Consider the following 16,698-nt stretch of genomic DNA (forward strand, 5'->3'; position numbering starts at 1 on the left):
GGACTCATTCCTCCTGCCTCAAAAACAGTCAAAGTGGACTGCTAACATACATACAGCAACACGCCACTCAAAATGTATTCGCTTTCATTCTATTGGGCAGTGTGTATAAATATTAAAAGTACAAGTACCGATGGCATTTGATTTCCTGGATAAAAAGCTTTGATCAAAACAATAACATGATGCAGCGATAATTTTGATCGGTTCACATAATGATTGTGATGTCACACGTGCTGTAACTCAAGTTCATTTTGGACTTGTTTCCTTGTCTTTTGTGCTATAAAAATGTTGAAAATTGTCATCAAGTATTGTCATAGTTCAGATGGCACTCCTACCCATGTCAGATTTCATATTTTTCCTTCAAGAAAGAAAAAAAAATCAAAAGACATTGCAGGAATGACTGGCCAATGCAGCCAGCCTGTGTGTGTGCAATGTATGCACCCGTTCCATTACAGTTGCACAATATACGGAAACCGTGACCGATTGTCACCAAAGTTTACGTGCGCATGTTGAGGCATGTGCTAAACACAGTCTTAAAAAAAGTGACTGATTGTCACCAAATTTTATGCGCACACTCAAATATCTGTCAGCTGACCTCTCAAACTCCGTCCTCAGCAGTCGTTCTCTCTCCAAAATGGAAACATGAAGTCGACCCCATTCTTTCTCCACATCAATAGGATGGTAGCCCGGAGGGACCTTCACCTGTCCAGCATGCACTGCACTCTGTGAACAAGTACACATAATTAGTTTATGTTTGCTACAACAGGATTCGAGTAAATACAAATCATTATGAATAAGGATGAAGCGTAGCTTGCCTCAAAGGTTTGGTAGATGTGCTTGGAGCGGTTCTTGTCAGATTCTTTAGGTGGCAGTTCTGTCTCCTTGAACTTCATGAATTGCCGCCAAAGAAGCTAAAGGAAAAACAAAACAAAACATGAACGTCATAAATGAATTACACGCACCTAACGACAGAGGCAAACCTACAGAATGAGTGTCATTTGCATCTGGTCTCACCTCTATCTCCTCATAACTGGCTGGGAACCTTCTCTCCTCAAAGACCATGACATGGTGGCGGATCCACTGGAGCAAAACAGTTACGAGCTCATAGTACTCCCGCCAGCGCAGCTCCAACTCCTGAAGCCAACACAGCAAAAAGGAGAGCAACAGCAGTTCAGTTCAACAACAGCAGACAACAACAAGAGACCTTTTCTTCTCATGATTCACCATTTTCGATCACTCCCACGCCACACTAAACCTAATTAGGCACCACCATCAATCCAGGTATTGTGCAGTGGGACAGCTTGGGAAGGGGAGAGAATGATGGGAACAGTGGTGGCGGAAAGTGGGAGACGGAGAGAAGAAAAATACTGAGAGGGAGATAGATGTGGGTATGTTATTGCTTTGACAGTATATACACTAGGAATACAGAATGAATCGTCCTGTGTTTTTAAATACATGAATGATCAATTAGCATAGTAGCTTCCTCCAGTCAATTTTTAGAATAATGGTCATGAAATTACCAAATGATAGATTTGTAATCCAGTTTTTGAGTGAACGTCTTCTCAATCAGAATTTAAGACCAACAATTCTCTTTTAAAATAAATGTCCCAAGCCGATTTTGTACTATAAGGTAATCTGTTCAAAATAGAGGCATGCAAAGCCACGGAAAGTGTGTTTCAAAGTGCCCCCCCCCCCCCCCGATTTCTTAGGATGTATACAAAACTATAAAACCATTCTGATGGGATTTTTCTGTGTGACTGCACTAAGGAAACTCGATAACACAGAAGTAGTCTGACACAATTTGATTGTTACAAGATGCTTACTTTGAAATAACAATGTCTTGTAACAATACAGTAAATTACATTGTGTAAGTAATTTACACGAACTGGATATGGCCAGATTTGCACCATCTCAGACAGACGCATGTTCTACGTTTCACTCACACTAGCTCTCATGTCGTGTACAGCAGCCCGAGGCATGACATCATACAAAGAAGACACATAAGTGATGATGGATTTCTCATCGGGGTGGGGAACATCAACATCTGAAAGAACAAGGCAAATTGCATGTCAAGCGACTCTGTATTATATATGTGGTGCAATAACACAATTTTCCAGGAAAGCAAACATTTGCAGATTAAATGCATTCAGCAGGACTTGTTCCAAAAATTGTGTATTTTCTAGACTAAGCCGCTACATTTTCTGAACACTCCGGCGTTTAATGTCACCTGGTTTATTTGTGAATTTTTACTGAGGACCTTCATGCCGTCAATAAGTTTACCCGCAGTCTCGTCACATCTGACCAATGAAAGTCTCAGAGGCCGCCCTCATACTGAATTTCCATCAGCCATTTGTGGTTGGAGTGCACACGCGAGCTGTGAAAGATGAATTAGGAAGTGTTGTGTGTGCGTAGCGTGGCTATCTATGAGGGAATCTAGAAATTATATAATGTAGTATTTAAGAGAGTGAAAATAAGCATTGTGTTGAATTTAATGACCATAGGGAGCGAGTGCCATAAATACAGCCATCTCTGCAGTGCAACCCCCATCTCGCTGTTGTTTGTTTGACAACCAACTCCCGCCATCGCTGGCAAGGGACGAGAGGACAGTGAATCTGGCAATGCAGTGACATCCCCTAGGGCTCATTATGTAAATCGGTGCATTCTCTGCATCACCCCAAAAAACTGGTTTACAAATGCTGCACTGTTGTGTGGTAAAAGTCATTGGGGACTTGGACTCGTGTGACAACAAGCGAGAGAGAGAGAGAGAGAGATTCCGAGACGCTACTGTGTAACTATCTGCGTTCAGCATTGTTGAGGGGGGTTGGCGCCTGTCGGTGTTCTCGGGAAATAGAGTTTTTGAAAAATAATCCATTCATGTGACCTTTTTTCTTTGCAAATACAGTGATCCCTCGCTATTTCGCGTTTCGTTTATCGCGGCTTCAGTGCATCACGGATTTTGTCAAACATATTCATAATAAATAATAAAATAAAATAAATTAAGTCTGCAAACGGTCCGGGAGAAGGAGCGAAAGTTAGCAAAACAACAGTGAGTCACATAGAGCAACATATACAGTACTACTTGTATATGTTTACTGTATTTTGTTATTCATACACTAACCTAACTTATAACAGTTTAAATCTATTAGTATACAGCATTAAGTAATGTTAAGTACGACAAACTATACTTCTACATATGCATGTATACCATTAAATTTGGCCTTATGAGTATTTTTTATACTCATACACATGTACATGTACATGTACATGTACCTATATGGGTGGTCAAGGTCATCTTTATTGTCAAATATGCTTTATGTATGCCATACAGCATAGATGAAATTTCTTCCTCTCCATCCTCAGTGCAAACATGCATGCAAACATGCTGTGCATTAAACACACACAGCTAAGACAAGTTAGTAGCTATACTCTATAAAAGACACAATATGTAATCTGAACAGTATAAACAGTGTAGACAATGTAAACAGCATAACCAATGGCACTTGTGGCTATTGTGGGTAAAGTGAGGTAGTGCATTGTGCAATACGCAGATGTCGGATGATGAGAGGAGGGTCATAGTCTGTGACAGTAGGCAGGGGTTGAGCAGAGGCAGAGGGCGGGGAGTGCGGGCAGAGCAGGGAGGGAGCTGAGTCTCCTGACCGCCTGGGGGGGTCACTATTTCACGGATTTTCGTTTATCGCGGGTGGTTTTGGTCCCCATTAACCGCGATAAACGAGGGATTACTGTATCTCACGTTATAATAACGTGAAGACCTGTGGCTGGTAATACAAAGTGGCCAGTGTTTTGTTTTTATGGCTAAATTTAACTGTTGTGGCTTGTCAAGGGCGTTTTGTAGTCCGTAAACTACGGTAATGCATTGAAATACTCCATGCTTGTGGAGTTGACTTTGGTAATAATGTGATGTGTTGCTGGGAAGGTATTTTACCTGAGTGAATATAAAATCCTGCATAACATTGTTTACCTTTTCCAATAAATTCAACGGCTCATAAATTGCTCCCAGAAGTTACTGGTACCACACAAGAAAACAATCATAACTTTTTTCGATTTTCAAAATTCTACCCATTTTTAAGTCAGTCATACCCTCAGGATCCAGAAGACGTGTCACCCCCAGGTCTTTCTCAGCCACGTTGAAGGCCTGTTCGAGGTTCTGCAGGTTGCTCTGGTGATACACTTTGCCCATGTCAATTAGCCTGGGACTAGGGGAACACAGAGGAATTAACCAATGGAAATAATCCTCAGAGGTCAAGTGTGTGCGTGCGTGCGTGTGCATATATATGCGGGCAATGCTGAATGAATTTAGCACATCCACAAATTCAATAATTTATATTTGTGTGTGTGTGTACTGTATATTCCTTCATCATTCAGTGAAACATGATAGCAACCCAGTAATAGGAATAAGACAGTAATGGAAAATTCCAAAGAAATCACTGTTACATGCCTTTTATGATGTATCATTGTTTTGGTATTTTTTTGCATAGCGGATATTGTTGAAGAGCCAAGTCAAAGATGTCTGATCATCATTGTTATTGTGCTCCCCCGTTGGTTTGTATTTTTCTTCAAACTGTGGCATAGCTTCTGATAGGTCAATACGAACCACTCAAAAACTATAGTTCTCATGTCGAAAGATTTCGATAATAGGCAGTGTCTGACAACACCCAGGGCACATACATAGCAGCTTTCTGCAACTAATATTACATTTTAGAGTGTGTCCGAGTCCCAAACCTGCTCCAGTATTTAAAAAAAATTAAATTAATGGATGATGACATGTCATGATAAGAACGGCCATTAAAATATTGACAACGACAACAAAAATGAGCAGACATACTAATGTTTATGTATGACGGCGTTGAAGAGTTTTCCATCCCTCCAGCTGGTGCTGAAGTTGTCACATCGGAGACCTTGGTAACCATCCGTCATCCTCTGTGACCAGAGAAGGAGCTTCTCCTTGGCTGTCATATCTTCAGACTGGCCGTTGACCTGAATATCCGAGATCTAAAATCGTGCAAAGGAATTGTGCAGTTACACACTGAGAAAATGAACAACAGAAACAGTTTCGGGAAGTGTGCAAATCAGTAATCATGAGTAGATACCCAAAGTTTGAACAGAATCAATATAGGAAACCCAGGGAAGAAATGATTTACTTCCAATTTTACTATAAACAACAACAGAAATTGATTCATAATTAAGTGGGGTGAAGTTCTTTCTGTAGAATTCTACTCCAGAATAGATTCAACGGTCTGTAAGTTCTAAAAAGGTTAATAATTGGAAGAATTCAATCTTGAAAACGGCGTTATTAGACACCCATCCAATATAACGTTTATGCCACAGCTGCCCTAAATGAATACCATGGTAATGAACAAAATCATTCTTTTTTTGGAACAGTTAATACAGCAACATGCCAGAGCTGCTGGAGGTTTTTTTTTTTTTTTTTTCCCTGGGACATTTCGGGATTTCTGCTTTTCCTTTTGGCAAACAGAGTAGGAAGAAGCCTGTATATATGGGATGTGGTCTTGGCACACCCTACCCCTGAGAGTCAGGCGCAGTGACTCATACTCACACACCCTCTCATGCTGCGATTGTATGGTATGGTGACTTCTTAGATTGTGGTAAGAATTGAATATGGAGATACAGTATATTCTCTGAGAGTATGACAGAAGGAGGTCCATTCTGATTGGTTCCAAAGAGTTGGGAAGAGGCAGATGATATGCGCTGATCCCAGAGATGGAGGAGCGATAAAATGATAAAACACAACACTGACAGTGGAGGAGACCTGGAAGTGTAAGATGATGGTCCATATTAACCCAAGGGTCAACTTGGGGTTCCCATCTGCAATGTCATCATTTCTGATGTTAACAAGCTTGACCTAGAGAAAAAAAAGAAAAAAAACAGACAAAAAGCAATCATCTGAAAGTTATGGGGCAAACACTTCCAATTTTACATTAAATATTATATATTTTACCTGCCGGTGCTTGAGGAAGTCCAGTGCTATTTGTACATTCTGCAGTTTGTGGAATCTCATGCGGCCTTTCTCTCTGGGCTGAAGAGAACAAAGAATGTAATTTAAGCATCCTTAAACATTGGGACTGAATTAAAGGGGGGAATTTTATGTAAAGGTGGATGCCATTTGAAGATAGAGGAATAAAACCATGCTGAACCAAACTGTTCATGCTTGCATTCAAAAATGAGCACAATCGTGCCAAAATTTGGTTGTTTTATCACAAAATTAATAAAACAGTAACTTGTTGGAATGTTCTAAATATAACCACTTCAACTGAATAGGGTGCCATTCTATTAAGGTTGGAGACAAGTATGGTCTTGCTGTTCCTTGTGAACGGGGGGAGGGGGGTCATACTCAATACTTGGCACTTTCCGTTCTTTTTTTTTTTAATTTGTCTTCTAATATGGAGGAATATTCTCCAAACAAAGAAAAACAAATGAAAAAAAAATAAACTCAGATGTTGGCACAGTATTACTGTATATGTCTGCTGCTTCGCAAATGTACAATATTTCTTTAAAAAAAAAGCCCAACAAAAATCAAATAAATACAATAGATAAAGCAAAGCTATTGATGGAAAAAGTATAACAAAAAATAAAAGTTGAGTTGGAGATTAAGTTACAGTGGTACCTCTACTAAATTAATTGGTTCTGGAAGAAATTTCTGAACTAGAAAATTTTGTAAGGAGAGGCGTTTTCCATGAAACCTAATCCGTTCCAAGCCCCTCTAAAATTCAGACATAAATGTTTTCTAAAGCATAAAAATGCATCAAAATATGTAACAAATACATGTTACAATTAAATTATTGTGCATAGTGTAAAAAGAAAGAACAGAGTAAAGACTAAAAACGTTGGTCATTTAACTTAAGTGCGTCCTTCTTGTTTTGTGCCCTCTTTGGTTCATGTTCACTCTCAGAAGTGTTTTTTTTCCTGGCGTTTTATAAAGAACTGATCCAAGGATGTTTGCCTTTGTCGGCTTTTAACAATCCTTCGAAAATGTCCAAGGCAAACATCAGCATGGTGAGCGATCGCCCGATTGGTGAACACTCTTTCTGGTTGATTCACATTTACGTAAAACTATCGGAACGCCTCATGGCCCAAGGGGCGAATGACAAGGACGCTGCATAGACACATATCTATCCATCTATACAAATAGACTCATACAGTAGAGGTCCCTCTTAGCCAATGGGATGCCAGGATGATGCTCGGTAATAGCCAGTGGTAGAGCAGCAATAAGTATGTTGCGTTCAGAAAACTCGGAGCTGCGAGTAGCAGCCCATGGAGTATTTTCACCTTTCGTATTTTGAAATTTATTTTGTAACAAGAGGCAATATTTTCCTGTTGAGGCGTTTCATAACTTGAAAATTTAGTATGATGAGACAGTCATAAGTAGAGGTACCACTGTATTTTCTTTAACCAAATCCCTGGGAAGGCACATGAAAATGATTGGAGAAGTGTGGGATACGACGAGCCAGTTTATAAACCCACTCACCAATTGAACTCTCCCGAGAACGTTTCTCTCCCTCAGCTAGCTCCAAGAGGAGCAATGCAAAGAGAGCCAGATGGCAAAGATCAGTTCACACAGAGAAAGGTTAAAGGGATGCAAACAGGAGGTGAAGGAGAAGAGGGTGAACAGGAGCCGAGTTCTGGATGTAACAAGCGATCATAAACAAAGGCCAAAGTTTAAGTTGAAGATCATGTTTACTTCTGAACCACTGACACCCCCACACACCCCACGCCCCCTCACCACCCGACCGGTTGCTCAGGGCTAAAGTAACACCCAATCGGGGCTCAGCTTCAGAAAACAGATGAGCCGTGATTGGTCGTTACCTGAGCCCTGAGCAACTGTGATGTCATTTTCAATTGACAGAAAGTGGCAAAATGGCCGTCCCCTGAGCTTGCTGAGTGGATTTTGCTGCTTAACTTGTATTCCACAAACTTAATAATCAACAGAATGTCATGTTTAGACTAGTAGAGGCGCATAGAACATATTACGGTGACTACAATTTTTGGGGTGACTTCCCCTTTAAGGTCATAAACTAGTTCAACACTGCTTCTATTATAATTGCAGCCTCGTACATAGATGACTAAATATACAGCAGAAGAAATATGATAAAACTTATGTCATAAAATGAGCATTTTTCTTCACATAAACTTTTTGAGACATACACCAATACTGACCAGTTTTTCTCCAGAGAGAACCTCGAGCAATGAGATCAGGTTATGTCCATCTCGAAGGTCCTCATACAGATCTGACACATGACGCTGAGCCTACCAGAAGAAACACAACAAAATATATGAGCCATGGTGTGACGAGAGTTACACTTATATTTCTTCAGGAGCATTGGGCAGTAGCTGTATAAGCTAATTTAAACTAAATGGAAAGAGCGTCTGAGTTCAGCCCTGAGTTTGTTGGATACGAATTCCCCTACAGCTCTGTCTTATCTGCCAATCCAATTATACATAAGTCAGGAATGTATTGCCGAAAGCAACTCAAGTCTGAGCCCTCCTAAAAATGCAGAATAAAAAGTGAGGCGTCTGTGAGTTAAATTAGATTAGCCAAAACCAAAGTCAACGCAACCACATGAATGAAAATTTGAAAATGGTAATGAACTAAAAAATAAAATAAAATCATAAATTATAACAAATACAAAAACGGTGGTTACTGAGTAAGTGATGAAGTGCAATTGTAATTCACTTTTCACCAGTGTTCAGACAAGTTGGAAGGTGAGCAATGTGAAAAAGGAGCACACAGTAAATGCGGGGGCCTGTCACAATGCAAGCACTATATCAGCCATCCTTCCAGTCCACACGTTTAGAAGAGCTAAACTAGAACATGCTGGTAACCTACCTCTGCTCTCCAGGGCTAAATAGAGAAATTAAAACAGATGAGTAATGTGCAAAAAGTCATGGAAATAGGTTAATGCTGAAAAATGAAAAATGGCAAGTGGAAGGTGCAGTATAATATATAGAATGACTGTTTCGAATAGATGTTTTGTTGGTATGCAAGATAACATAAGGTTAGAGAGATAGAGACATTTTGATTAATGCAGTCCAATTTGAGCAACACTAAAGGCGAAGTATTACTAGAAGACGGTATTGTTTGGTCTTGTTGCGAAAGAAACCTCAACCCTGAAATGGAATGAAACATATTTTGCCCTTACAGGTTAGAACAGCAGATGATTCATTTTGGAAAGAACTGAAACCACCCCAAGTAAAGATTTACATCCAGATTAGGCCACAAATTGGCCACCAGGGTTCACTGTTAATACATGTTCACACTTGAGAGACTTGGATATTACTGCATTTGCTATATTTGCTATATTATGCAAGTAATGCAACTATACTCCTAGCAACGTGTTTTTTCACTTTTATTGATTTGCAATTAATTTTCAGAGTAACTCAGTACTGACAAAGTTGTACAACCATGATGCTAATTTTAAGCGCTAATTTGTCCTTTTTAACATTGCTCCTGCCTCGCTGTACTTCCATATCAGCACTTTTAATAACAATGAATAGAGTTTGTGGAGTCCATGTGATCAGCAGTAATGTGATGCTACAGGACAAATTACCAAAACGGGCAAAGGTAACGGTTTTGCTCTCAAGAGTGAAAATCATTCACACAAGAAGCCTGATGGGCTGTCAGACTTGTCACCAACTGCTCGGTCATCAAGTACTTTTAATATACCCTGTATTTGACGTTAAGTCAACATTACATTCCTCTACAACTCACTGACTGAAAAAGGAAAACTCCTTACCACACCCAAACTATAGTGTGTCTTATAGCCCACCATTTAACTATCACGATCAATCATTTTGTCAGTTTAACTTTAGCACAGCATGCCATACTGTTAACACATTCCTGCCCAAATGTGAGTATTTCTTACTCCACGGTGGCAATTTAATGTCTTTTTTACTGCAGGTTTTGCTCAGATAAATGCTTATCAAGTTACCTATGGTCTCTTGACGAAAATGAATTTTATTTTTCTGGTTTTATGGTCATTGGAAATTTAGAATTCCTGTCTTCACTCCTTTCAGTAGTGTCTTGGTAGTCGCCGATGGTTCAGTTTGCCCCTCAGTGATGATGTGGATGCGGGTGTGAATGATTGTCTCTAGGTGTGTCCAGCGGCTGACTGGCGACCAGTTTAGGGTGTAAACTGCCTTCCGCCTGTCAGTTGGGATAGGCTCTAGCATCCAACTTCGAGGCCCTGTTCAGGATAAATGGTGCTGAAAATGGATGTATCTTCATAGATGCGTGATTATCCTTTAAGTGTTTGTAATAATTTGCAACTACCTGTATATGGAATTTGTAATATCAAACAATGACACAATAGACAAGTTAAACTAAGTTCATAAAAACACTGTTTTCATAAATGTAACACTTTGTAACATGTTATATCTACTGAAGTACTGACGTTATTTAATTAAGGTTTCCTCAACAGCATTGTCCTACTTAACCTTAATAATGAAGTTGACGTCAAATGGACACAAAGTGAAGTTAGTTTTAGAATGACTTAATGCTTTGTCTTAAGATGCAGTTCCAACTTCATCCCGACTGCAGTTTAGGATGGCTAAACTAGATGCCTGAGCAACACTTGATAAAATATTGTTCTGGATGAATTAACAAATGAGTAGGTCATACTGCCAGTCAGTACTGACAGAAGCCCATTTTGCTGACGAATGATGATTGGGGATAAAAAAAAAAATCCTAAATATGTACAGAAGTGGGTTTTTGTCTGACAGTGTAACAGTTACTTAAATGGGTCAAGTACCGACAGACTGACAGATGCGAGTTTTACTGACTGCCAGCGACTTGGATCGGATTTTACCTTTGGACACAATGCAAAGTGGGATTCTGGTAAAGGTAAGCCATTTTGGACTTTAAATGAAACCTTTTTGGCATTTTAGGAGTAAAAACAGGGGCAGGCAGCCCCCTAGCATGCTCTCGCTGTATTTAAAGGTTCAATACATTGCCAAATAAGTGTATGTGAAATGAATGTGAGTGTATGTGCATATAAAGCTCTTTGGGTGGGTACCATGTGATGTAGATATACTGATATATAGTGCACTACATTTACCATTTAAATCAAATTGGATGTTAAATTTGTTGGATGATGACATGTATTTTGGAGATGGGCTCGGGGGGGGGGCAATGGATTGACGATAGACTATCTGGTTTACTGACAGAAGAATGACAAAAGTGAGTTTAAAATAACATGACGGACTGACGCTTTCAGTTTGGTTTGACTTGAAGTAATGATGGACTGACAATGACGGATAGATGCTCAGGCTTCTGACGAATGATGGACCAGCAAAATTGAGTACATTTCCTACTTTTGCTTGGAGGCACAACAAACGCAAAGATGATGTTTACACTTGAAGCTCAGAGGAACTCTGCATACTGTACTTCTGTGTGTCTCTCATTTTGAGATGTCCGTGTTTTATGTAATGTATTGTCTTCTATTATTTTGTTATATTATGTGAACTGTTTTGTCAAGCGCTTTGTTACAGCTGCAGCTGTTGGGGAAGCGCAATATAAATTAAGATTTAATGTATTGTAAGATGGCCCTGAATGCAAGTGCCCAACGAAATCTTGCATGGTTCTGTTGGCTTCAACAACCATGAGCATTGTTCTGACACAGTCATGTGACTTATCATAGGGAACTAAAATAATTCAAATGTCTGGGTCACACGCCAAAGTTTGCATTTAACATGTACAGTAAGTGTACGTCAATAAGTGCATATGGTGGTGGCACCATAAGTTAATTCTGCACACTCACATGGAAAGGAAAACAGTGTACTGTGCCCCCCCCCCCCATCTTGTGTCACTTCTAAGGGAGAAGAATGGACCCATTAAAGAAAATGTAACCATTACGATTAGGCACTTAATGTCTCAAGGCTACAGATATATATTGACATATAAGTGACATAAAGATGGACACATTTTCATTACTATCGTGGAGGGTTTTGTTATTGAGGGAAATATTTCACCCAAGAGAAACTTCAGACGGCCTTCGTGGACTGTTGACTCGACTGCATTTGCCACTCATCAGGTGGCTTGCAGGCGTCAGTGTGACAATAAAAAGAGGGGAAGGTGACAGTGGACGAATGGTTTATACCGATTCTCAGGTGACGACTGATGGGGCTTCTGGCAAGCCTCTCTAGGATTATATTTACAATGTTAGTGATGTGAACAGAGAATAGAGATAACTAAGCAGCTAGTGTGTATAAACAGTGAGTGGGCAGAGATGTATTTTCTTTAATTTCTAAAGTGCATCCAAGAGGGGGATCACACATGGAGAATTCAGCTGTATATGTCAATTTTGTTCTTGGTACATGATAATTATGAAAATGAGACAATCAATATATTTGAATGAAACAAAGGATGGTAGCTCTAATTATCTAAAAATGGTGACCCCAAATACAGAATACTGCTAAACTGTAGTTTTCTGAGAACTGGACACTGTTTTTCATCACATTCATTCATTCATTCATCTTCCGAACCGCTTCATCCTCACTAGGGTCGCGGGGGCGCTGGAGCCTATCCCAGCCGTCTCCAGGTAGTAGGCAGGGGACACCCCGAATTGGTAGCCAGCAGGGCACACAGAGACGAACAACCATGCACGCCCCCACTCACACCTAGGGACAAGTTAGAGTGATCAATCAGCCTGCCATGCATGTTTTTGGAATGTGGGAGGAAACCGGAGTACCCGGAGAAAACCCACGCAGGCCTGGGGAGAACATGCAAACTCCACACAGGGAGGCCGGAGCTGGAATTGAACCCGGTACCTCCGCACCGTGAAGTCGACGCGCTAACCACTGGACTCCCGGGCCGCCTGTTTTTCATCACAACAACAATAAAACTAGTTGTTATTCTTATTATTATTCAATTTGAAAAACTCCATTTAACTGTGCTTTTAAACAGATTTGTGACACACAATTTTGGAAAACAAACCTTTTAGCAAGTCATTTTGTATTTATTTAGTCATGAATAGCTGTTCTATGTTTTGGCCATATCTTTGTATGTTTTTTTTTTTTCCCCTGATACATTAATTTGGTCAATTAATTCTTGCCAACAAAAATGAAACCCGCCCAGCTACTTGGTGTGTGTGATTGCCGTTTGGGCTTGGAATGCTGACGGGTAAATTCATTCACGTCACCACATCCGTTTCAGCATTCATTTAACACATAGCATTGCACAGAGTTGTCAACGGAAAATCAATGCAATGATTTGCAGATTAAACTGGGTTGTAGACTATTTTGTTACCCACCACGATGCCCTCAAAACAAAATCATAGCAATACTACCTGTGACTTCCTTTAATTTTTTTCATAAGGATGAGCGACATTCAATGGATTTGTGTATACAGTATGTGCATGTCTTCTGTAGACAGTGACTATCAATAGCCATTACCTTATTCAAGTGCTTGTTCACCCATTTGGTGAAGGTCTTTTTCTGTACTCGATCACGTTCATCTGCAAAATACAGAAACCACAATCAGATTACAGTATGTACAATACTGTATGTACAATATGTACAATACCAGTGTATTGTATGATATAATAAAAACTTCTTGCAAGATGGAGAAAAAAAGTCCTACTGTTGGGCCATCGTGGTCCTTGAAACCTTACAGCTAAATACAATGCTTACAGAGAGATATTCGAGGGTAATATAAGATATTTATTGATATGAATAAAGTGAACAAAAATGTGTGGTTGCTATGTTAGTAGGGGCGTTTTATTTCAGGACAAACACACCTTGTCGGTGGAAAACACCACACAATGTATGACTGCATCTGGGTGAGACTGTATCAGTGCACCCGTATGAATGGCAGAGTTGCCCCATCGTCTCAAAGAATTTGTATTTATGAGGAAATGTCTCAATCTGTCGTTGCATGATTCAAGTGTTCACATTCTCTCTCTATATGACACGACATGGGTCATAGTACCTAGTGCAGAAAGCAATTATCCAACAAGACACAGCAAGACCCAGATAGGAACACACCCATCAATGCAACAACAGTACCTGTATTTACCCACCTCTCTCTCTCTTTGAGAGAACAGTTAAAACACACACACACGCACACACACACACACACACACACGCACACACACACACACATAAGGTGTGTAATACCAACATTCATTATTGTGTCTGCTCCAAACTATTAAGAATATAAAGGACATTGCTCGGTCACTAGAATGTCAGAGCGTAGTGTGTAAACCTCAGGAACAGAGGAATGTTGAACACCCCATGCAATATTTTATATTCAATATTGCATTCTGTACTAGGTACAGTTCAATTTAAATTTATTTTGTGCATGCAAATACTTCGTTTTTTCTACTTTCTTCCTTCCAAATGTTGCTGCTGTAAATTGCGAATTTCTCCATTGTGAGACAAATAAAGGTTTTCTTATCTTATTTTATCTTAACAACTTGTGACTCTTCACCCATAATTATTGACTCACACAGCAAGTCCCAATTTGTACTAGTGTGACCTATGGCCATGAATATAAAGTCATTTATCTTATCTGTTTAAAGAGTGACATGTCGACAGCATAGTGACACACCCAGTAACAGGTAAGCATAGGGCAGAAATACATCCCCCCCCCCCCCCCCCTCCCGTCGATGCCCAAATGCTACATTAATTTCCTAATTTCCTTACAGTAATTTTAACTAATACATTATAGAACTTGGAAGAGGTGGACATGACCTGAATTGCTTTCCTGGGAAAAATAACACATTTGACGGGAACTTAACTGAGGCACTGTGATCTCTTTCTGTCTGTCAACCAGGCAGTTTGCCAACTCAACTTATGCCTCAGAGTAACACTTGCATGTTTCCTAAAAAACTGCCTTTTGACACAAGTTACTCCTTGGCAAATGCGGGCAATGCATTCTTGCCCCACTGTGTTACCTCATGCTATTTCCACTGCTCCATGCTGACATTTTACTTAAAAAAAACCCCATCAGGATACGCTTGCTGATAGGAGCTAACTCCATTGTCACCAGACACAATTTTCCAAACCCAAAACCCAAGACAGTTTAGCAGCCAGCAATATTTCAGGCTGGTATCAGTCCGAAGTGTGACACAAGAGTCAACAGTAGCAATCTTTGTACAATTTGCAGCATTTCACGACTGCATGGCATGAGGTGCACATTTATCTCTTGAATAACTCACTTAGCATATCATGCCTGCGCCTTAGTAGAGCCCTGTTTGTTTATTTTACTAAAACTTGTATGAATCATATTTTATTTATATATATATATATATATATGACAATTCAATAGGTACCCAGGTAAGTGAGCTACAAAAAAAAAAAAAAAAAAAAAAAAAAATGGACGGATGCTGCACAACAACATTGACTGACCAACACGGAGTAAGGTAAAGGGAGTACCCTTTACAACCGATAGTTCTTTCAAATTACAGAGTTTGAAAGGCATTACAACTTCTCATACTGCTACCTTTCCTGGTGTCCATAGCCTTCAACATCCCTTGGTAATAGATTTCATCTGAGGGCAGCCTCTCCCTGCCCATGCTGTCGGATGAATAATTCCTGTACCGCTGATGTGAAGAGGCCATTGTCAGTCACGTCTGTTTCACACAAGTAATATTCCTATTTTCAAAAGCTCATCGGCGATTAGTTGCCAATATGGTCTTGATCTTGGCTTGATCTGTCCTTGGTCCGTCCCAGCAGTTGCGTGGCCCTGACTCTCTCAATACGTGAAAAATCAACCAAATTCTCCTCTTTTGCCTCTGAACCTCCCCACTCCCTGACTACGTTCGGTTTTCCCCTTCTTTATTAATTTAACCTCCGTGTGTGTTTTTCCTTTCCCTTTTCTCCGCTCACCCAGTCCCTTTCACAGTGAATGATGCCTGTGGGCTATAAAGTCCAGGCCTGTCTTCCTATGTGTCGTTCCAAGTGTGTATTTAGTGGAGGACATTGTGGGTAGGGCTCTCAACACACCCTAAGCCAGAAGAGGAGGGAGGCGGGAGAAGTGTGGTAACAAGCGTATACTATCACTTGATCGGCCCATTTGCGAAAAATATCACACACACCCTCGAGCTGATTTATAAGAATAAAGCAGCATGTTTGGTTCCAGCAAAGCTGTAAAAACAAAGATATTAATGTATCAACACTGTACATCTAGCATGTAGACAATCATGAAACCATCCATTCACTGGTTAAATTATTCAACACATTCAAACCACCTTCACATGAGGTTCATCAATGGTTTTACCTAGCATAGCATCTTAAATAACATGCCAGCATGAACTGAACTGACATCACACACGGACAACCAGAGGCACAACCACTTTAAACAAACAGATTAAATTCACCTTTTGAACATGATTCTACATTTTAAGGAACACGGATAAATTGCAAAGGCACGTTCGACTACACAAGCTGTTTGTGGCTGTGTTGGGAGCGAAGCGGAAAGGTACTTTCAGTTTCACTTTTGACGGTACACGAGACACACTCTTGGACCACAAACAAGACTTCTTCAACGCAGCACCCCCCCCCCCCTCCCAAAAAGCACTGTCAATGATTTAAACTTAACAACACCAACATTCCACTAGTTGGCACTGAAGTAAAACCGGTGGATAGTTTTCCTAAAACGATAACGTAACATAATAATGTCGACAAAATTCACGAATATGCAAATCTGTACATGCCAAACAGCAAATA

General features: G+C 40.1%; 1 protein-coding gene across 10 annotated transcripts in view; it reads right to left on the reverse strand.

Annotated features, from left to right (window-relative positions):
- The window catches only part of plecb (plectin b), a 120,738-nt gene that overhangs the window by 25,535 nt on the left and 78,505 nt on the right, over window positions 1-16,698 (reverse strand). For 3 of the 10 annotated variants that reach the window (XM_086113296.1, XM_086113289.1, XM_086113298.1), the window contains exons 2-12: window positions 13,423-13,484; window positions 8,861-8,875; window positions 8,191-8,280; window positions 5,975-6,052; window positions 5,774-5,878; window positions 4,841-5,007; window positions 4,096-4,211; window positions 1,941-2,041; window positions 1,012-1,131; window positions 813-908; window positions 593-720 (exon numbers count right to left, since the gene is read on the reverse strand). In XM_086113296.1, coding sequence (XP_085969422.1) covers window positions 593-720; window positions 813-908; window positions 1,012-1,131; window positions 1,941-2,041; window positions 4,096-4,211; window positions 4,841-5,007; window positions 5,774-5,878; window positions 5,975-6,052; window positions 8,191-8,280; window positions 8,861-8,875; window positions 13,423-13,484 — 1,078 coding nt within the window. Of the gene's footprint in view, window positions 1-592; window positions 721-812; window positions 909-1,011; window positions 1,132-1,940; window positions 2,042-4,095; window positions 4,212-4,840; window positions 5,008-5,773; window positions 5,879-5,974; window positions 6,053-8,190; window positions 8,281-8,860; window positions 8,876-13,422; window positions 13,485-15,472; window positions 15,926-16,698 lie in introns of those variants that run through there. The other 7 variants (XM_086113297.1, XM_086113291.1, XM_086113299.1 and 4 more) reach the window with 5 other exon arrangements.

This window comes from Hippocampus guttulatus, chromosome 6 (assembly GCF_054856545.1).
Source record: "Hippocampus guttulatus isolate MCC_2025c chromosome 6, RoL_Hgut_1.0, whole genome shotgun sequence".
Lineage (NCBI taxonomy): Eukaryota > Metazoa > Chordata > Actinopteri > Syngnathiformes > Syngnathidae > Hippocampus > Hippocampus guttulatus.